At 41.6% G+C, this 23,885-nt stretch overlaps 1 protein-coding gene across 1 annotated transcript in view; it reads right to left on the reverse strand.

Annotated features, from left to right (window-relative positions):
• Positions 1 to 23,885, reverse strand: part of LOC122935391 (titin homolog) — an 848,771-nt gene that overhangs the window by 345,072 nt on the left and 479,814 nt on the right. Inside the window, exons 46-47 of the mRNA XM_044291163.1 lie at positions 16,289 to 16,333; positions 14,579 to 14,611 (exon numbers count right to left, since the gene is read on the reverse strand). Coding sequence (XP_044147098.1) covers positions 14,579 to 14,611; positions 16,289 to 16,333 — 78 coding nt within the window. The remainder of the gene's footprint in view (positions 1 to 14,578; positions 14,612 to 16,288; positions 16,334 to 23,885) is intronic.

The following is a 23,885-nucleotide window of genomic DNA, read 5'->3' on the forward strand; positions in this document are numbered from 1 at the left end:
AGTCTTCATGTCATAGCAGAGAATCATGCTTCACGTCACCCACCACTGTAACAGTCCATTGTCAAATATTTAGGCCCCGGCACCCAGGCAGAGGAGAGAGGTCCCGTAACAGAGAATCTGGCTTCATGTCAGCAGAGAATCAGTCTTCATGTCATAGCAGAGAATCATGGTTCACGTCACCCAACACTGGAACAGTCCATTGTCATATATTTAGGCCCCAGCACCCAGACAGAGGAGAGGTTCATTCAACCTTGGGTGGCCCCGCAATATAATGGTAAAATGAAAATAAAAATAGGATTGAATGAGGAAGTGCCCTGGAGTACAATAATATATGGTTAAGGGGAGGTAGTTCATGTCTAATCTGCACAAGGGATGGACAGGTCCTGTGGGATCCATGCCTGGTTCATTTTTATGAACGTCAGCTTGTCCACATTGGCTGTAGACAGGCGGCTGCGTTTGTCTGTAATGACGCCCCCTGCCGTGCTGAATACACGTTCAGACAAAACGCTGGCCGCCAGGCAGGCCAGCACCTCCAAGGCATAAAAGGCTAGCTCTGGCCACGTGGACAATTTAGAGACCCTGAAGTTGAATGGGGCCGAACCATCAGTCAGTACGTGGAGGGGTGTGCACACGTACTGTTCCACCATGTTAGTGAAATGTTGCCTCCTGCTAACACGTTGCGTATCAGGTGGTGGTGCAGTTAGCTGTGGCGTGTTGACAAAACTTTTCCACATCTCTGCCTTGCTAACCCTGCCCTCAGAGGAGCTGGCCGTAACACAGCTGCCTTGGCGACCTCTTGCTCCTCCTCTGCCTTGGGCTTCCACTTGTTCCCCTGTGACATTTGGGAATTCTCTCAGTAGCGCGTCTACCAACGTGCGCTTGTACTCGCGCATCTTCCTATCACGCTCCAGTGCAGGAAATAAGGTGGGCACATTGTCTTTGTACCGTGGATCCAGCAGGGTGGCAACCCAGTCGTCTGCACACGTTAAAATGTGGGCAACTCTGCTGTCGTTGCGCAGGCACTGCAGCATGTAGTCGCTCATGTGTGCCAGGCTGCCCAGAGGTAAGGACAAGCTGTCCTCTGTGGAAGGCGTATCGTCATCATCCTGCGTTTCCCTCCAGCCACGCACCAGTGATGGGCCCGAGCTGCATTGGGTGCCACCCCGCTGTGACCATGCTTCATCCTCATCCTCCTCCACCTCGTCCTCCAGTAGTGGGCCCTGGCTGGCCACATTTGTACCTGGCCTCTGCTGTTGCAAAAAACCTCCCTCTGAGTCACTTCGAAGAGACTGGCCTGAAAGTGCTAAAAATGACCCCTCTTCCTCCTCCTCCTCCTCCAGGGCCACCTCCTCTTCCATCATCGCCCTAAGTGTTCTCAAGGAGACATAGAAGTGGTATTGTAACGCTGATAACGGCGTCATTGCCACTGGCCATGTTGGTGGAGTACTCAAAACAGTGTAGCAGGGCACACAGGTCTCGCATGGATGCCCAGTCATTGATGGTGAAGTGGTGCTGTTCCGCAGTGACCCGTGCGTGCTGCAGCTGAAACTCCACTATGGCCTGCTGCTGCTTGCACAGTCTATCCAGCATGTGCAAGGTGGAGTTCCACCTGGTGGGCACGTCGCATATGAGGCGGTGAGCGGGAAGGCCGAAGTTACGCTGTAGTGCAGACAGGCGAGCAGCGGCAGAGCTGCAACGAGATTTCGCCCATTATCGCACACCACCAGGCCGGGCTTGAGGCTGACCGGCAGCAACCACTCGTCGGTCTGTTGTTCTATACCCCGCCACAACTCCTGTGTGGTGTGGGGCCTGTCCCCCAAACATATGAGTTTCAGAATGGCCTGCTGACGTTTACCCCGGGCTGTGCTGAAGTTGGTGGTGAAGGTGTGTGGCTGACTGGATGAGCAGGAGGAAGAAGAGGAGGAGGAAGCTGAGTAGGAGGAGGAGGCAACAGTAGGCAAAGAATGTTGCCCTGCAATCCTTGGCGGCGGAAGGACATGCGCCAAACAACTCTCCGCCTGGGGACCAGCCGCCACTCCATTTACCCAGTGTGCAGTTAGGGAGATATAGCGTCCCTGGCCGTGCTTACTGGTCCACCTATCTGTGGTTAGGTGGACCTTGCCACAGATGGCGTTGCGCAGTGCACACTTGATTTTATCGGATACTTGGTTGTGCAGGGAAGGCACGGCTCTCTTGGAGAAGTAGTGCCGGCTGGGAACAACATACTGTGGGACAGCAAGCGACATGAGCTGTTTGAAGCTGTCTGTGTCCACCAGCCTAAATGACAGCATTACATAGGCCAGTAGTTTAGAAATGCTGGCATTCAGGGCCAGGGATCGAGGGTGGCTAGGTGGGAATTTACGCTTTCTCTCAAATGTTTGTGAGATGGAGAGCTGAACGCCGCCATGTGACATGGTTGAGATGCTTGGTGACGGAGGTGGTGGTGTTGGTGGTACATCCCCTGTTTGCTGGGCGGCAGGTGCCAACGTTCCTCCAGAGGCGGAGGAAGAGGCCGAGGTAGCAGCAGCAGAGGACTCCGAGGCGGCAGCAGCAGAAGAGGTAGCAGGGGGAGCCTGAGTGACTTCCTTGTTTTTAAGGTGTTTACTCCACTGCAGTTCATGCTTTGCATGCAGATGCCTGGTCATGCAGGTTGTGCTAAGGTTCAGAACGTTAATGCCTCGCTTCAAGCTCTGATGGCACAGCGTGCAAACCACTCGGGTCTTGTCGTCAGCACATTGTTTGAAGAAGTGCCATGCCAGGGAACTCCTTGAAGCTGCCTTTGGGGTGCTCGGTCCCAGATGGCGGCGGTCAGTAGCAGGCGGAGTCTCTTGGCGGCGGGTGTTCTGCCTTTGCCCACTGCTCCCTCTTTTGCTACGCTGTTGGCTCGGTCTCACCACTGCCTCTTCCTCCGAACTGTGAAAGTCAGTGGCACGACCTTCATTCCATGTGGGGTCTAGGACCTCATCGTCCCCTGCATCGTCTTCCACCCAGTCTTGATCCCTCACCTCCTGTTCAGTCTGCACACTGCAGAAAGACGCAGCAGTTGGCACCTGTGTTTCGTCATCATCAGAGACATGCTGAGGTGGTATTCCCATGTCCTCATCATCAGGAAACATAAGTGGTTGTGCGTCAGTGCATTCTATGTCTTCCACCGCTGGGGAAGGGCTAGGTGGATGCCATTGGGAAACCCTGCCAGCGGAGTTATCAAACAGCATAAGAGACTGCTGCATAACTTGAGGCTCAGACAGTGTCCCTGGTATGCATGGGGGTGATGTGACAGACTGATGGGCTTGGTTTTCAGGCGCCATCTGTGCACTTTCTGCAGAAGACTGGGTGGGAGATAATGTGAACGTGCTGGATCCACTGTCGGCCACCCAATTGACTAATGCCTGTACCTGCTCAGGCCTTACCATCCTTAGAACGGCATTGGGCCCCACCAAATATCGCAGTAAATTCTGGTGGCTACTGGGACCTGAGGTAGTTGGTACACTAGGACGTGTGGCTGTGGCAGAACGGCCACGTCCTCTCCCAGCACCAGAGGGTCCACTAACACCACCACGACCATGTCCGCTTCCCTTACTAGATGTTTTCCTCATTGTTACCGTTCACCACAATAAGAAAAATATTATTTGGCCCAATGTATTGAATTCAAATACAGGCCTTTTTTTTTACAGACACCTAACACTATCTGGCTATCTATTTAGGTACCGTATTACACTAATAAAGGCACAGCAGTAACGACAGATTTAGCTGAATATAAATTTGAGGCCTAGTATTTAGGCGCTGGATGACAGGTATACGTTTACGGACAGAATTAGACTTGGAAATGCACGGTAGCGTGTGAAGTTATTGTGGTTGACCCTATCAGCACCTTGAATCTAATACAAGGAGTGCAGAGTTATTAGGCAAGTTGTATTTTTGAGGATTAATTTTATTATTGAACAACAACCATGTTCTCAATGAACCCAAAAAACTCATTAATATCAAAGCTGAATATTTTTGGAAGTAGTTTTTAGTTTGTTTTTAGTTTTAGCTATTTTAGGGGGATATCTGTGTGTGCAGGTGACTATTACTGTGCATAATTATTAGGCAACTTAACAAAAAACAAATATATACCCATTTCAATTATTTATTTTTACCAGTGAAACCAATATAACATCTCAACATTCGCAAATATACATTTCTGACATTCAAAAACAGAACAAAAACAAATCAGTGACCAATATAGCCACCTTTCTTTGCAAGGACACTCAAAAGCCTGCCATCCATGGATTCTGTCAGTGTTTTGATCTGTTCACCATCAACATTGCGTGCAGCAGCAACCACAGCCTCCCAGACACTGTTCAGAGAGGTGTACTGTTTTCCCTCCTTGTAAATCTCACATTTGATGATGGACCACAGGTTCTCAATGGGGTTCAGATCAGGTGAAAAAGGAGGCCATGTCATTAGATTTTCTTCTTTTATAACCTTTCTTGCCAGCCACGCTGTGGAGTACTTGGACGCGTGTGATGGAGCATTGTCCTGCATGAAAATCATGTTTTTCTTGAAGGATGCAGACTTCTTCCTGTACCACTGCTTGAAGAAGGTGTCTTCCAGAAACTGGCAGTAGGACTGGGAGTTGAGCTTGACTCCATCCTCAACCCGAAAAGGCCCCACAAGCTCATCTTTGATGATACCAGCCCAAACCAGTACTCCACCTCCACCTTGCTGGCGTCTGAGTCGAACTGGAGCTCTCTGCCCTTTACCAATCCAGCCATCTGGCCCATCAAGACTCACTCTCATTTCATCAGTCCATAAAACCTTAGAAAAATCAGTCTTGAGATATTTCTTGGCCCAGTCTTGACGTTTCAGCTTGTGTGTCTTGTTCAGTGGTGGTCGTCTTTCAGCCTTTGTTACCTTGGCCATGTCTCTGAGTATTGCACACCTTGTGCTTTTGGGCACTCCAGTGATGTTGTAGCTCTGAAATATGGCCAAACAGGTGGCAAGTGGCATCTTGGCAGCTGCACGCTTGACTTTTCTCAGTTCATGGGCAGTTATTTTGCGCCTTGGTTTTTCCACACGCTTCTTGCGACCCTGTTGACTATTTTAAATGAAACGCTTGATTGTTCGATGATCACGCTTCAGAAGCTTTGCAATTTTCAGAGTGCTGCATCCCTCTGCAAGATATCTCACTATTTTTGACTTTTCTGAGCCTGTCAAGTCCTTCTTTTGACCCATTTTGCCAAAGGAAAGGAAGTTGCCTAATAATTATGCACACCTGATATAGGGTGTTGATGTCATTAGACCACACCCCTTCTCATTACAGAGATGCACATCACCTAATATGCTTAATTGGTAGTAGGCTTTCGAGCCTATACAGCTTGGAGTAAGACAACATGCATAAAGAGGATGATGTGGTCAAAATACTCATTTGCCTAATAATTCTGCACTCCCTGTATACCCTTTTATGGATAGATTTAAAGTAGGTCTGATACAGCAGAAACCACTAATTTAGGAAATTGCTAAGTTGGGAATTGTATTTCAACCCAGAACAAAAACTGTGCTTTGACGGACACAAAATAACTTGACCAGCTACAGCAATAACCACAGATTTAGCTGAATATAAATTTGAGGCCTATTATTCAGGCGCTGGGTGACAGGTATACGTTTACAGACAGAATTAGACTTGGAAATGCACAGTAGCGTGTGTGTGAAGTTATTGAGAATGACCCTATCTGCACCTTAAATCTAATATACCCTTTTAGGGATAGATTTAAAGTAGGCCTGATACAGCAGAAACCACTAATTTAGGAAATTGCTAAGTTGGGAATTGTATTTCAACCCAGAACAAAAACTGTGCTTTGACGGACACTAAATAACTTGACTAGTCACAGCAATAACCACAGATTTCGCCCTAACAGTCGCAGCTGCAACCTCTCCCTACACTGATCAGAGCAGAGTGACGTGCGGCGCTACGTGACTCCAGCTTAAATAGAGGCTGGGTCACATGCTGCACTGGCCAATCACAGCCATGCCAATAGTAGGCATGGCTGTGACGGCCTCTTGGGGCAAGTAGTATGACGCTTGTTAATTGGCTGCTTTGCACGAACACCGAACCCGAACCCGGACTTTTACCAAAATGTTCGGGTTTGGGTCCCTGTCACGGACACCCCAAAATTCGGTACGAACCCGAACTATACAGTTCGGGTTCACTCATCCCTAGTCTGCATCCATTCCACAATTATCTGGAACAGGTTCGGACCCTATTAGTGCTGGCCATGTGCTGCCCAGTGTATTGCGGACCCGCAATTTGCGGATCCACAATACACCATGGAAGTGTGAATGGACCCTAAGACACACTTTTTTTTCTCCACAAAGTGGGGGGAAATGTCAGTGTTTCTTATGGGGCGAATACTAATGAGCGCTTCGATTATGGAAGTGCTCATTAGTACAGGACAACCAGGAAGCAGTGAATGCAGCACTCTGTATTTACCACATCCTGGTCCTTTGCCGCTCACTGTGCTGTGACTGCACACAGCATGAGGACATTGACATGCTGTGACCTCATCCTCTGCACATCTGGTCATAGCACAGTATGCAGCAGGCTGAACTAGACGAGCGTAGATATGAGGAGTTGCGGCTGCGGTGTCAGGAGCAGGAGAGGTAAATTAATATTTTTTTTTTTTTATGTTTGCTCTGAGCCTGGGGGTCTGATCTGAGGTCTGCTTGGGAGGGTCATTCACATAGGGCTCTGATCTGACGTCAGCTTGGGATTCATTCACATTGTGATTCTGATCTGAAGTCTGTTTGGGGGGTCATTCACATTGGGGGTCTGATATGAAGTCTGCTTTGGGATCATATCCACATTGGGGATCTTATCTGATGTATGTTTGGGGGTCATTTACATTTTGGGTCTGAATGGGGGGGGTTCTTATTTATTCACATTGGGGATGTGATTTGAGGTCTGATTGGGGGTCTTATGAACATTGGAGGTCTGATCTGTTGTCTGATTAACATTGGCGGTCTGATTGGAGCTCTAAGCTGAGGTCTGATTAACATTGGGGGTCTGAGCTGTGGTCTGATTAACATTGGAAGTCCTGATTGGAGCTCTAAGCTGAGGTCTGATTAATATTGGGGGTCTGATTGGGGATCTAAGCTGAGGTCTGATGAAAAATATATTTTTTCTTATTTTCCTCCTCTAAAATTTAGATGCGTCTTATGGGCAGGTGCGTCTTATAGAGTGAAAAATACGGTAATATTAAGATATTTATATAATGGCATATTTTAATTTACTTAATTGTTCATTGACTCAAACTAAATTTTACAGTAGATAACAAAGACAATTTTGGAATTTGTTTCCAAAGATATTATTGTATTAAATGTCTTTTTATAAACCTACTAGAAACACAAAGGGCACAAAGGACAAAACAATCCATCAAATAGATGGTATTGTTAAATTATTCATGCACTATATTCACAGGGGTACAGTATATAAGCCGAAAACTTACAAATATAGCATTTATTTTCCTACTACTTTTCAGAAGTACTCAGAACTTTTACAAGTTGCTACTAACATACAGTATAAGTGATCAAGAAAGCCAAACATAAAGGTGAATATTTTCTTTATACACTTATTGGGTTGTCCATCCATTAAGGATTCAAATGATACAGAATAATAACAGGATATTGATGTGGTCGCACTCCATTTTTTGTGTAATTCTATGCATTGAGGCAGTGTACCTCCTTTGTTAGAGACCGGTGGTGATTTAATTAAGGAATAATAACCTTATTGGTCCCCAGCGACAGAAAATGATTACTCAGCTAATCACTGGGCCCAGAGATGACCTGCCTCAGCTAGTGTTTGGATATTTCCTGTGTGTCATGAGAGAGTGAGAAGCAGAGAGTAGCAAGGGACTGTGATGATTTAGATAAAGGACTGCAGGGGATTTGTAAGGTCAAATATTAATTTATGCTTTGTAGAGCTTTTTTTCTTCAAATGTTTTAAGCAGCTAGACAACCCCTTTAAGCTTATGTTTTGATGATCTCATGCACATTATTGTGTACCTTTTGACCAATATTATGATTAGAGATGAGCAACGTTTAAAAAATTGGATTAGGCTGCTTTGCCGAAATTAAGAAATTTTGTCTATCAGGGGGTTAAAACCCAAAAATATATTTACTCAAATCATCAATTTTTTTGTGGAGAGGACATCGCGGACATCTTGAATTGAAGAACACATGTCAATTGGGGCACGCACTGATGTGATGACGTCACCGCGTCCACCCATTATGATGACGTGGTGATGTCACATGTCAGCATACGAGAGAATTGGTGCATTTTCTTTAAACAAGATGGGCATGAGGTGAGTATGTTTTTTTTTTACCGCCATTTCAGGAAAAATGTATTAGTTGCCACAAAGCGCCAGGAAATTTGGCTTCGAGGCAAATGAAATTTTTCCAGAAATGTTGATCAAATTCGACTTAATTAACTTTGATTCACTCAACACTTTATATGATGCGAAAAAACAAAACCATACTGCCTGCCATATTTCTGGCTGCTTATCTTTGAGTGAGGTTCAATGTATACTGTGCTTTGTGGAAAAACTTTCTTGATATACAATATGAAATGTATCATTCTGGAATATTTTCATACAGTGGTATTAATGGCCTTATTGAATGCCATGACGCTGTATTAGAAATCTATCAGATATAAAGTAGATAAATACAGTTGTTGTTATTTTGGTGCAAATTTCAGATATTATACTAAGGTTTCTTAGTTTACCCTAAAAATCTTTTATTTTTTTATTTTTTATTGAATTGCATGTTTTTTTGGGCAAGCACACTTTTCTCACTGGGTTAAATCAACATTTTTCTGTTTTGGCTTCAGTAGCTTGCATGTATTGCACTACATAGCAGACTTCAGAAAGACACTCTAAGGCCTCATGCACATGGCTGTTGTTTTGGTCCGCATCAAAATCGCCGTTTTGGCGGCTCGGATGTGGACCCATTCAATTTAATGGGGCTGCAAAAGATGCGGACAGCACTCCATGTGCTGTCCGCATCCATTGCTCCGTTCTGTGGCCCCCTGCAAAAAAAATATAACATGTCCTATTCTTGTCCGCGCTTTGCAGACAAGAATAGGCATTTATATTAAAGGATGTCCATGCCGTTCCGCAAATTGCAGAACGCGCACAGACGCCATCCGTGTTTTGCCGAACCGCGATTTGCGGACTGCAAAACACACCACGGTTGTGTGCATGTGGCCTAATCATGACATAAAGATAAATAATAAAAATTAGCTTTAGAGGAGGTGAAAGAAGGACTGCACACAAAGCCATCAAAGAGCTCATCTGTTGGATTTAACTCAAAACATTACCCTGCAGCTTGCTATGCAGTAGAATACACATAAGCTATTTAAGTCAAAAGTAGCAACATTGTAGAAAATACATGCAGAAATGAAGTATTACATATTATGTATTGAAATTAATGAACTGTCTGTGTCAGAATATGCAATGAGAGAGGTAGCCAATATCTACTTTGGCTAAAGGATGGTCGAACTCCAAATACTTTATTAAAGTATATTATTTCAAGTATTAAAGAGTCTGCACTATTCGATTAAAAAAAGGATTTTCTAAATGAGGTGTAACGACTGTAGGTAGGGACAGACAAGGACAATAGCCCGCTTTCCCTACCTACTTGCATTAAAGCCCTAGATAGCTAGACAGCTACCAGGTGACAGTTCCTACGCTATATAAGGGCAGAGACCAACTAATAAACAAAGACAGGTAAACATAATGCCGAGTAGTATGCAGTATGTAAATTATTTAAAACCAGTCGGGCTACTCAGTAACAAAAAAGAGACAAAGAGTAGTTAGAAGACAAGCCGAGATCAGAACCAGATAGACTATGCAGTACTAAACAAGAGAAAGAGAGTGGTAAGAAGACAAGCACAGGAGCAAGAATCAGGAACATACATGATTGCGGCATCTGAGTGTAAGAACAGTGTGAAATCAGCATTAAAAAATAAATTTAATCAGACTTACCATCTCCATTTGCATGTGACAGTCCGGCCCCCGCCATCTTGCTTCAAGATCTGGCGTGGTGACGTTATACGTCACCAAGCACGGGATTTCGGCCGAGATCTTCAATCAAGATGGAGGCTGGCGGCCCATGGAGGAGGTAAGTATGATTATTTTGTTTTTTACACTATTTCAGGTTAAATCGATTCGCTAACATGAAGCATGAGGAAATTTGGCTTCAATGCAAATCAAATTTATCCTGAAATTCGGATCGAATTGCACTTTGTGGGATTCGATTCACTCATCTCTAATTATTTTGTGCATATACAGCAGAAGCTATGTATTAATCACACTGCTTTATTGTTAATAAATGGAACCAGTATATACTTTATGAGGTATTATTTTCTATAGCAGAAGTACAGTACTAATCATAATCCTTCATTTAATTATTGCTTTAATTAAGATGTATTAACTTAATAACATAAGAAGTACACAAGATTACATGCTGCATTAAGTATACATTTGCCATATGGAACTTTTATTATGTGATTAATCATTTAATATGTTTTCATTTTGTTCATAATGCTTCATATTTTCTTACAAGTGCCTATTAAAAAAATCTAAATGCCATTGTAAACATGAATTAATGAAATTAATATAAGTAATTAACGTTTCTGCAAATAGAAAAATACCATCATCATATGAATAGATATTTACAGAATACATTGCATTTGGTTTCGTAGAAATATTAACCATTAAAAATTAGGTGAAGGCTAAAGATTTCTTGGAATTTATTTTAGGTCCGATTTGAAAATTTTGAAGGTTCGACTGTGCCTTTTTCTCTTTTTTTATGAATTATTAATATTTTTAGATTTTTCTCTTTCTCCCATTTAAAACTCCTTAAGGTCAGTTTCACACTGGCGTTTACTGTTCTGGATCTGTACTACAGTGTGCGCTGTCAGAAGTCCACCTGGTCCCAACAAATATGCCGAGAGGTGGCATGCAGTGTTTTTTTTCTGGACGCCTCTCAGCATATTTGCCATGCTGTGCCCGGATCCACGGCACTCCCCATTATAGTGAACAGGGTCGGGCGGACTTCCAGCAACACACGGGTGTACAGTCGTGGCCAAAAGTTTTGAGAATGACACAAATATTAGTTTTCACAAATTTTGCTGCTAAACTGCTTTTAGATCTTTGTTTCAGTTGTTTCTGTGATGTAGTGAAATATAATTACAGGCACTTCATAAGTTTTAAAGGCTTTTATCGACAATTACATGACATTTATGCAAAGAGTCCGTATTTGCAGTGTTGGCCCTTCTTTTTCAGGACCTCTGCAATTCGACTGGGCATGCTCTCAATCAACTTCTGGGCCAATTCCTGACTGATAGCAACCCATTCTTTCATAATCACTTCTTGGGATTAAGATCTGGGGAGTTTCCAGTCCATGGACCCAAAATGTCAACGTTTTGGTCCCCGAGCCACTTAGTTATCACTTTTGCCTTATGGCACGGTGCTCCATCATGCTGGAAAATGCATTGTTCTTCACCAAACTGTTGTTGGATTGTTGGAAGAAGTGGCTGTTGGAGGGTGTTTTGGAACCATTCTTTATTCATGGCTGTGTTTTTGGGCAAAATTGTGAGTGAGCCCACTCCCTTGGATGAAAAGCAACCCCACACATGAATGGTCTCAGGATGCTTTACTGTTGGCATGACACAGGACTGATGGTAGCACTCACCTTTTCTTTCCAGACAAGCCTTTTTCCTGATGCCCCAAACAATCGGAAAGAGGCTTAATCGGAGAATATGACTTTACCCCAGTCCTCAGCAGTCCATTCACCATATTTTCTGCAGAAGATCAATCTGTCCCTAATGTTTTTTTTTTTGGAGAGAAGTGGCTTCTTTGCTGCCCTTCTTGACACCAGGCCATCTTCCAAAAGTCTTCACCTCACTGTGCGTGCAGATGCGCTCACACGTGCCTGCAGCCATTCCTGAGCAAGCTCTGCACTGGTGGCACTCCGATCCCGCAGCTGAATCCTCTTTAAGAGACGATCCTGGCGCTTGCTGGACTATCTTGGACACCCTGAAGCCTTCTTAACAACAGTTGAACCTCTTTCCTTGAAGTTCTATAAAGTCCTATAAATTGTTGATTGAGGTGCAATCTTAGTAGCCACAATATCCTTGCCTGTGAAGCCATTTTTATGCAATGCAATGATGGCTGCACATGTTTCTTTGCAGGTCACCATGGTTAACAATGGAAGAACAATGATTTCAAGCATCACCCTCCTTTTAACAGGTCAAGTCTGCCATTTTAACCCAATCAGCCTGACATAATGATCTCCAGCCTTGTGCTCGTCAACATTCTCACCTGAGTTAACAAGACGATTACTGAAATGATCTCAGCAGGTCCTTTAATGACAGCAATGAAATGCAGTGGAACGTTTTTTTTTGGGATTAAGTTAATTTTCATGGCAAAGAAGTACTATGCAATTCATCTGATCACTCTTCATAACATTCTGGAGTATATGCAAATTGCTATTATAAAAACTTAAGCAGCAACTTTTACAATTTCCAATATTTATGTAATTCTCAAAACTTTTGGCCACGACTGTACACAGTAGTATGGATCTGGCAAGCTGTTCCCCTGCCAGAACAGCCTGCTGGAACAAGATAAACGCCAGTGTGAAAGTAGCCTAACACAGCCAGCATTAGTAAACAATGTCAGTGACACATATAGCTATGGGTAAACACATGCTTGACAGTGTTAACCAACAACCTGTTTAAAACACACTGCACCATCAAATTTTTTATGCTATTTTTAAATTAAAAACATTTCAAAATATGTCTTATTGTGGTGAATGCCTGGCTATTTTTATACATATTTTTTTTATATTTAATATTTGCTCTGAACAGATGTCCAAAATTCTACTTTTTTGGGAGCAAAAGCAGTACAGAGTGGAACCTCACAAGCAAGGCAGATGTGCAACTGTGCTGTAGTGGCAGCAGCAATACAGTATTGAAAATGATGGAAAGGCAGACAGTGGCAGTGGCTTCATTGGGCTGGCATTAAATAGCCATGGTCACTCAGCACTGGAGTTCTATTTATTGGCCTCAGCCAGAGGTGCGTGAAAATCCTCGCAAATCCAGGCCACATTCATTTTCACAAATTGTTTTATACACTTGCAGAAGACAATTTTGTCCACTTACGTACAGTAGGTGTGACATCGCCATCTGCTGCACTGAATACCCTCTCTGACAGTAAACTGGAAACTAGAAAATATTATCATAACAAACTAAGTCAGTCCTGGCTACTGTTACTATCTGCCTCTCCAAAATTCCATAGGATCAGGGAAGAGGGTATGTGCCGGAGAAAGGGCACAGTCTAGGTAAGACTGAACTTGGTTATTCAGGCAGTGCGTATCCAATTGCTGATGTGTGTCAGGTTGGCATGAACTAAAAAACTGTTCAATCATGTTCAGAAAACTGAGTTTGCTGCTGCTGGACAGATTTTCAACCTCCCCCACTTCCTTTTCCATGTGACATCCTTCGTGTGGAAGCTCTGATTAGCTGCCACTGCCTGACCCACAAGCTACAGTTCAAAAAGGGGGACGTGCAAGCTGTTCTTCTTCCACCATTCCTTGTTACATCAGCATTTTCTTTAATATAAATATCAGGGGGATAACATCATTGATGCCATTGTTATCCCCACTTAAAAATCTTGTTGCCTCTTCGAAGGGCAAACGTATTTGACTTATGACTCTGCATAGCTGCCACTGCCTGGCCTCAATGTAACACATGATTCCTGCTTTGGAAGTCTTCTGTATGATGTTATCTTTGACCTCTTAATGCTGCTCATTCAAACGATCCAGCAAAAGCAATGTACAATTCCAGTGAGTTGGAATATAGCAGATCAAGTGGAGTGAAGGCAAACCATTCTATTGTAAGTTCATGAGGGCCTTCTTCGGCCACATAAGAATGGCTGAAATGTGCACAGTCTCCTGCACATGGTCAGCACCCTCTGCAAGGCATGAAACTTAAAAAAAAAAAAGGTTTATACCACTATCTTATCAGAACACCATGCAATGAGCCTGTGTTATTTCCCCCAAAATGCAGCACAGCCAAAATAGTCCTGCCATTGTCAGTGACCATGTTGTCCAGTTGTATTAGCAGGGAGACATCCAGCAGTAAATTTAGTGCCTCATACAGATTACCAACTGATGTTTTCTCTTGCAAATGATCAGCAATTGTAAGACATAATGGCAACACTTCAGTTTACACATAAATGAAGGAGTGGGAGTGGAAGCAAAGCTGTGCCTTGTTTCTGTAGGGTATGTGAGGATGTCTGTGGAGGAGATGGATAAATGCCTGGTGCGGGAACCAGATTAACACAAAATTGTATCCATACAACTATACACATCTGGTGTCAAAGTGATTCAGTGTTTCAACATTTTAAACACTTCCCCCCAAAAAAGCTCTCTGACATAAAGAAGGCATTACTTTTTTGTATACCATACTATATAAAGTAGAATTAATTGCATAATACAGATCTAATAAATCATTTTTATAGTTACAATAAGCATTTACCTTTCTTTGTTGCTGCTGGGTCAATTTTCTTTTCTGTATTATGGAAAAAAAAATATATGTATAGTGGCTTACACTGAACATAACAATCTGTACCCACAGCATATGTTTTATACAGTCAGGTCCATAAATATTGGAACATTGACACCATTCTAACATTTTTGGCTCTATACATCACCACAATGGATTCAAAATGAAACAAACAAGTTGTGCTTTAACTGCAGACTGTCAGCTGTAATTTGAAGGTATTTACATCCAAATCAGGTGAACGGTGTAGGAATTACAACGTTTTGCATATGTGCCTCCCACTTATTAATGGGCCAAAGGTAATGGAACAATTGGCTTCTCAGCTGTTCCATGGACAGGTGTGTGTTATTACCTCATTATCCCAATTACAATGAGCAGATAAAAAAATCCAGAGTTCATTTCAAGTGTGCTATTTGCATTTGGAATCTGTTGCTGTCAACTCTCAAGATGAGATCCAAAGAGCTGCCACTATCAGTGAAGCAAGCCATCATTAGGCTGATAAAACAAAACAAACCCATCAGAGAGATAGCAAAAACATTAGGCATGGCCAAAACAACTGTTTGGAACATTCTTAAAAAGAAGGAACGCACCGGGGAGCTCAGCAACACCAAAAGACCCGGAAGACCACAGAAAACAACTGTGGTGGAAGACCAAAGAATTATTTACCTGGTGAAGAAAACACCCTTCACAACAGTTGGCAGGATTAAGAGCACTTTCCAGGAGGTAGGTGTATGTGTGTCAAAGTCAACAATCAAGAAAATTCAAAGGGTTCACCACAAGATGTAAACCATTGGTGAGCCTCAAAAACAGGAAGGCCAGATTAGAGTTTGCCAAATGACATCTAAAAAAGCCTTCACAGTTCTGGAACAACATCCTATGGACAGATGAGACCAATATCAACTTGTACCAGAGTGATGGAAAGAGAAGAGTATGGAGAAGGAAAGGAACTGCTCATGATCCTAAGCATACCACCTCATCAGTGAAGCATGGTGGTGGTAGTGTCATGGCATGGGCATGTATGGCTGCCAGTGGAACTGGTTTTCTTATATTTATTGATGATGTGACTGCTGACAAAAGCAGCAGGATGAATTATATAGTGTCTTGGGCAATATTATCTGCTCATATTCAGCCAAATGCTTCAGAACTCATTGGACGGCGCTTCACAGTGCAGATGGACAATGACCCAAAGCATACTGCAAAAGCAACCAAAGAGTTTTTTAAGGGAAAGAAGTGGAATGTTATGCAATGGCCAAGTCAATCACCTGACCTGAATCCGATTGAGCATGCATTTCACTTGCCCCAAGAACAAGCAGGAACTGAAGACAGTTGCAGTAGAGGCCTTGCAGAGCATAACCATGATTGCAGACTTCAGGCTGTAGTTGACTGCAAAGGATTTGCAACCAAGTATTAAAAAGTGAACGTTTGATTTATGATTATTATTATGTCCCATTACTTATGGTTCCTTAACAAGTGTGAGGCACATATGCAAACTGTTGTAATTCCTACACCATTCACCTGATTTGTAAATACCCTCAAATTAAAGCTGACAGTCTGCAGTTAAAGCACATCATTGTGATGGTGTATAGAGCCCAAAATGTTAGAATTGTGCCGATGTCCCAATATTTATGGACCTGACTGTATTTCATGAAATCATTTTATGTGCTATAAGATTACTACAAAACACACCTTTCTTGGACTCTGACACATCTTCATGTTTCTTCACTGAGATTTCTAAAAACATTAATAAATGTATAAAAAGGAAAGCAGTTATCAATAGATAATCATAACTGGAGTCACTGATGAATTCTTCATTATCAAATGGCTGCTGGTCAAACCTTGCAAATACAAAGCATATATATTGCTCTCCAATGAAATGTGACTCTCCTAAAGTTCTTGTATCATATAAACAAAGTTAAAGGGGTTGTCCTGCCATTTATATTGACGAACTATAACCAGGATATTTTATTATTACCTAATCTTCAGGGGTTGTACACTAGACACCCCCGCTGATCAGCTGTTTAAAGAGGAGCTGGGGCTCCATGTGAGCACTGCTTCTTTATTACACTATGCGCCATAGCATAATTACGAGTACTCACTCTATTGACTTGAATTGAGCGAGTACTTGTCATTGCACTGCACTTCCCAGATGAAGTACAGTGTAATGAACAAGAAGCAGCAAATGAATCAAGCCAGCAAGGGAAGCAATATGGATGGTAACAATACATTAGTAATGTAATTGCCTTATATTAACTTTTTCTACATAATAAATGTCCTTTGCTGAAGTGAGACTACCCATTTAAATATAGAAAATTTTAAAGCAGTCTATGGAGTAGGAATAGTAATTTTTTCAATAAACAATCAATAAACTGTTTTCATAGTGTATGGTATATGGGCCATTTAGCCCCAAAAAGCTGAAAACTGCACTCTTTGAAGGAGATTTGACAAATCTGCTATAAAGAAAACATGGAGCAGTTCCCCATGGCAACTGAGGCCCTTTTCTTTGCAATAGCACTGTTAAATATACCTCCTTATTCACACAATAAAAGCCACAACAAAGTTCAGAAAACCTAAAAAAAATATATATCTGAGTTTGCAGTTTTTGAAAAATTAGGTTCTATAAGGGAAAAGTACCAAAAAAATGCAACAGCTAGCATATACTGTAATAAGGAGAAAATGCCATCATGGTCAAAAATGTTTTGCAGTCAAATAAAAACTCTTAAATAGTCACTAGTTCAGACAGAGCTGGTGGTGGTAATACTGTATTCAGTAGTACTGGGGCAGCATGGTGGCTAAGTGGTTAGCACTGGTGGTCCTAGGTTCGAATCCGATCAAGGGCAACATCTGCATGGAGTTTGTATGTTCTCCCCGTGTTTGCCTGGGTTTCCTTCGGGTACTCCAGTGTCCTCCTACACTCCAAAGACATATTGATAGGGAACTTAGAGTGTGAGCCCCATTGGGGACAGTTGGATGCTAATGTCTATAAAGCACTGCAGAATATAGTAGCGCTACAATAAATAATAATAATAATTCATGCATTTTAATGGGAAAAAAGCTGCAGTTACCAGCTCAGTGCACTGCAGAATGGACAGAGCTGTGCGTCTTACAATGCCGGAGCATCAGTGGGGAGACAAGGTGCCAGACTGATCCACTGATCAGATATTGATGATACTGTAAATCATGTGGAGAGGCCATCAATATTAAAATCACGGACAACCCCTTTAATCATACTAACAGGTGGACTTTATTACTGTTTTTAATATTCTTTTTCTCGACATTCATGCTAAGCTTATTTGTCTCATTTTAACTTTGATTGAATCTAAGGTATGACATTCTGTGCTGAATAACAAAGTAATAGATGCAGATTTATGATTGAATTCAATGAGGGATTCATAAGCCCATAAGCTATAATAAGCAGCATAATCTCCCATTAGTGGTAGCCACAGGCAGCCAGGATTCTGTATAACTATATGGCTGGGTATAACATAACATAAAATTAATAAGCAGAATTTTAAACCTAGAAATAAAGTGGTGTTATAATGTGCACATTCACGTATAAAAAAATAAAAAATGCATTAGTCTATGATGTGTCTTCATATCTGTCAGATGAAGCTAAAACAGGCTGATGAAATCTAAAGGGCACTCTCAGAGCACTACAATACTATACAGCGCATGCACCCCATCAGTGAAAACATCTAACATATTTTTATGGCATGCTCATTTTTATTTATTTTTTCAGAACTGGATGTACAGTTCTGTAGAAAGAAAAAAATAACAAATTCACATTATACCCCAGTTGCCCATTTTGAATTCACTTGATAAATGGGAAACCATACTATATGCAAGACTAATTCCATAGTATACATACAATTAATTCCACTCTATGGTACCCATGCATAAATGTGATGTGAAATGTGATACTAGCACCACCCAATAGGCCAGACATAATATCCTGAGTACCACACAAGCATGAAATAAAAGTCTACTAAGACGCAATTTGGCGGCTGTTGGAATTTTTCTTCTACTATTTTGCATAATAAAGAGACACCTTGCTTACCTACACAATCCCCACCATTCTAATGCCACTCTGGTTATCCCACCAGCCTATGCTTCCTGTGCTACAGCTATGACATGCTTGACTATTTCAAGTTTCTGCTGCAGCCAATCAATAGTCTTAGTAACCATGAAAGAAATTCAGGCTCGCCATCACTGCAGAGAGACTAGTCCTACAGTAATAATATGCCTGTCTACCCCACGTAAACTCTCAGGTCATATGGAGTAGTTGGGCATGTCATGACTGCATGTGTCAAAAGAATAAACAAGGGCGGCAGTGCTTTTACAGTTCACAATTTTGCAGGTTTTTAACCTTCCCGACGCACCTCTCAATTTTTAAGCAATTACGTTATACAAACAGTCCTCACAAAGTGCCAAACAGGGACAAAAATAATTAATTCAAGCTTCCAAGAAGTTTCACATGTTCTATCACGATTCTTATCAACCAGTCAGCAGGTCTGAAAAGTAAAAAATTATGCATGTGAAGACCAGTGTTGAGCGAGCATGCTCGGCACATTGCAGTGCTCGGCCGAATACTGCGAGTGCTCGAGTACAATTTAATACTAAGAAAGTCAATGGGAGACCTAAGCATCAAACCAGGCACCCCCTGCTCTGAAGAAGAGAGGGTGTATGGTTCACAAAAAAAGTTTAGAAGTTGATGGAAACCCCATCACAATGGTTTGGAAACAGCATTAAGAGGATGGCTGGATGCATCTTGGACTCCTATTATCTATGACATACAATAGACAACCACACAAAGGCTATATGCCAAAAGCCAGGTATGTGGAAGCCAACAATCTATCCATGAGACAGATAACAGTTAGCATACCTTAAAATGGCAGCCTTGTGCACTAGGAGACATTCCAAACCAGCTCTCATCCGACTGAGAGCCAGTAAGCCTCAAAGTTGCTTCATATCTGTTGGATGGCTTGGGTGCACCTGTGCACCTGGATTAATATCATTAGGGTGACAAAAGTTATCTGATTGTCCCAACATAATATTCAATAACCTTTCTATACAGTTTTGTCATGTAAAAAATAATTTGCATAAACATGGGCATATGGGAAAGACATGCAAATGAGCCGAATCTGCCTTGTTTTTCAGCTGAAAAACCATTTGCATGGGAAATTCGCGATCTACACTACTCATGAACAGCGCCATCTGTTGGATTCATAGTCTTGTCATAAGACTATGAAACTTATAGATGGTGCTGTTTATGAGTCATGAACAGCGCCATCTTTTGGTTTCATAGTCTTATGACAAGCCTATTAGACTATGAGTTTTATGACAAGACTATTAGTCTTGTCATAAGACTATGAAACCAATAGATGGTGCTGTTCATCTTGCTGGGGCGCCAGTAAGTGGGGAACAGAGTCTATACACTGTGTGGCACTCAGCCTTTTGCATGGAAATTTAGCGATAAAAATTTGCGATTAGAATATTTTCGATCTACACTACTCATGAAAAGCTATTAGTCATTACAAGCAGGGCAATAGTTCTCAGATACACTCTAGCAAGCTTATATTACCCCAGATATAGTGCTAGAAGATGTGTGAATGATAGCAGCAATCCGATATACATCTCAGTGTTAGCGCAGGCTATTATAGGCTGAGTGCTACATGGTGTGTGGACTCTGTTGAGCAGGGTGACTCACTTACTAGAGCCCCAACAAGATGAACTAATAATCTTGTCATAAGACTATGAAACCAATAGATGGAGCTGTTCATGACTCATGAACATCGCCATCTATTGGTTTCATAGTCTTATGACAAGACTATGAATTCAATAGATGGCGCTGTTCATGAGTAGTGTAAATTGCAAATTTTCCAGGCAAATGTTGTTTCAGCTGAAAAACAAGGCAGATTCTGCTCATTTGCATGTCTTTCTTATATGCCAATTTTTATGCAAATTAGTTTTTACATGACAAAACTGTATAGAAAGGTTATTGAATATTATGTTAGGACAATCAGAAAACTTTTTGTCACCCTAATGATATTGATCTAGGGGCGTAGGTCCACCCAAGCCATCCAACAGATATGAAAAAACGTTGACATTTACTGGCTCTCAGTCAGATGAGAGCTGGTTTGGAATGTATGTATCATAGTGCACAAGGCTGCCATTGTAAACTATGCTGACTGTTATCTGTCTCATGGATAGATTGTTGTTCGCTTCCACATACCTGGCTTTTGGCATATAGCCTTTGTGTGGTTGTCTATTGTATGTCATAGATAATAGGAGTCCAAGACACATCCAGCCATCCTCTTAATGCTGTTTTCAAACCATTTTCATGGGGTTTCCATCAATTTTTAACCTTTTTTTGTGAACGAGACATCCTCTTCTATTCCAAGCAGTGGGTGCTTGGGGTTCTCCCATTGACTTCCGTTGTGCTCGGGTGCTCGGTAGAGCACACAAGCATACCGATTTGTTTGGCCAGAGCACACAAGTCACAAATTTGCATACCATACTTTATTCCAGATCTGCCGACTGGCTGATAGGGGGCATTTAATCCCAATAATGGGATAATGGTTTCTTTACACCCATACAATTGGATAATAAGGACTGGCATATTTTTTATAGATAATCTTGTCATAAGATTATCTATAAAGTGACTCCATCTAAGAAAGTACACCCCTCAAGGTATTCAAAACTGGGTTTACAAACTTTGTTAACCCTTTAGGTGTTCCAGAAGATTTAATGGCAGATGGAGAAACAATTTTGAAATTTCTATTTTTTGGAAAATTTTCAATTCTAACCCATTTTTTCCAGTAATAAAGTAAGGGTTAACTGCCAAACAAAACTCAACATGGGTTGCCCTGATTCTGTAGTTTGCAAAAACACCCCATATGTGGTCCTAAACTACTGTTTGGCCAAATGGTAGGACATAGAAAGAGGGGAACGCCATATGGGTTTTGGAAGGCAGATTTTGCAGGGCTGGTTTTGTTTATACCATGTCCCATTTCAAACCCCCCGTTGCACCCCAAGAATAGAAATTCCAAAAAAGTGACTCCATCTAAGAAAGTACACCCCTCAAGGTATTCAAAACTGGGTTTGCAAACTTTGTTAACCCTTTAAGTGTTCCACAAGAGTTAATGGCAGATGGAGAAACAATTTTGGAATTTCAATTTTTTTGAAAATTTTCCATTTTAACCCATTTTTTCCAGTAATAAAGTAAGGGTTAACTGCCAAACAAAACTCAATATGGGTTGCCCTGATTCTGTAGCTTGCAAACACACCCCATATGTGGTCCTAAACTACTGTTTGGCAAAACGGGAGGACATAGAAAGAGGGGATCGCCATATGGGTTTTGGAAGGCAGATTTTGCAGGACATGTTTTGTTTATACCATGTGCCATTTTAAGCCCACCCCCCCTTGCACCCCTAGAATATAAATTCCAAAAAAGTGACTCCATCTAAGAAGGTACACCCCTCAAGGTATTCAAAACTGAGTTTACAAACTTTGTTAACCCTTTATGTGTTCCACAAGAGTTAATGTCAGATGGAGAAACAAATTTGGAATTTCTATTTTTTGGAAATGTTTCCATTTTAACCCTTACTTTATTACTGGAAAAAATGGGTTAACAGCCAAAAAAAACTCAATATGGGTTGCCCTGATTCTGTCGTTTGCAGAAACACCCCATATGTGTTTGTAAACTACTATTTGGCTAAACGGCAGGACATAGAAGAAGGGGAACGCCATATGGTTTTTGGAAGGCAGATTTTGCTCGACTGGTTTATTTATGTACACCATGTACCCTTTCAAGCCCCCTGATGCACCCCTAGAGTAGAAACTTCATAAAAGTGACCCCATCTAGAAAACTACGGGATAAGGTGGTTGTTGTTTTGGGACTATTTTAGGGGTAAATATGATTTTTGGTTGCTCTATATTGCACTTTTTTGAGGCAATGTAAACAAAAAATGTAAATTCTAAAATTGTTGGAGTTTCTAGTCTAGGCTACATCGGGGGGGGGGTGGGGGGGGGGGGTTTCTAATGGGACATGGTGTAAATAAACCAGTCCATCAAAATCTGCTGTCCAGAAACCATATGGAGTTCCATTTGTTCTATGCCCTGCCGTGTGGCTATATAGCCATTTACGACCACATATGGGGTGTTTCTGCAAACTACAGAATCAGGGCAATAAATATTTAGTTTTGTTTGGCTGTTAACCCTTGCTTTGTTACCGGAAAAATTTATGGAAAATAGAGATACAATTTAAAAATTTCACTTTTTAGGCAGATTTTCAATTTTAATAATTTTTTTCCAGTTACAAAGCAAGGCTTAACAGCCAAACAAAATGCTATATTTATGGATCTGATTCTATAGTTTACAGAAACACCCCATATGTGGTCGTAAACCGCTGTACGGGCACACGGTAGGGCGCAGAAGGAAAGGAATGCCATACCGTTTTTGGAAGGCAGATTTTTCTGGACTGGTTTTGTGACATCATTTCTCATTTGAAGACCCCCTGAGGCACCCCTAGAGTAGAAACTGCAAAAAAGTGACCCCATTCTAGAAGCTACACCCCTCAAGGTATTCAAAACAGATTTTACAAGCTTTGTTAACCCTTTAGGTGTTCCGCAAGAATTAATGAATATAGACATACAATTTAAAATTTTCACTTTTTTGGCAGATTTTCCATTTTAATATTTTTTTTCCAGTTACAAAGCAAGGGTTAACAGCCAAACAAAACTCACTATTTATGGCTCTGATACTGTAGTTTACAGAAACACCCCATATGTGGTTGTAAACCACTGTACGGGCACACGGCAGGGCGCAGAAGGAAAGGAATGCCATACGGTTTTTGGAATGCAGGTTTTGCTGGACTGTTTTCTTTTATACCATGTCCCATTTGAAGCACCCCTGATGCAGCCCTTTGAAGCAAAAAATATCATGTTTTAGTGTTTCCATACTCTGAGAGCCATCTTTTTTTTGTTTTTGGGCGATTATCTTGGGTATGATTTTTGCGTGATGAGATGATGGTTTGATTGGCACTATTTTGGGGTGCGTGTGACTTTTTGATTGCTTGCTATTACACTTTTTGTGATCTAAGGTGACAAAAAATGGCTTTTTTTACAGCGTTTTTTTACTGTATTTACCTGAGGGGTTTAGGTCATGTGATATTTTTATAGAGCAAGTTATTATGGACGCTGCGATACCTAATATGTATACTTGATGTAAGGTGACATCAAATGGCAAAGAATTGTTTATTTAGCACAGTTTTTACTTTTTATTTTTT

This window comes from Bufo gargarizans, chromosome 4, assembly GCF_014858855.1.
Source record: "Bufo gargarizans isolate SCDJY-AF-19 chromosome 4, ASM1485885v1, whole genome shotgun sequence".
Taxonomy (NCBI): Eukaryota; Metazoa; Chordata; class Amphibia; order Anura; family Bufonidae; genus Bufo; species Bufo gargarizans.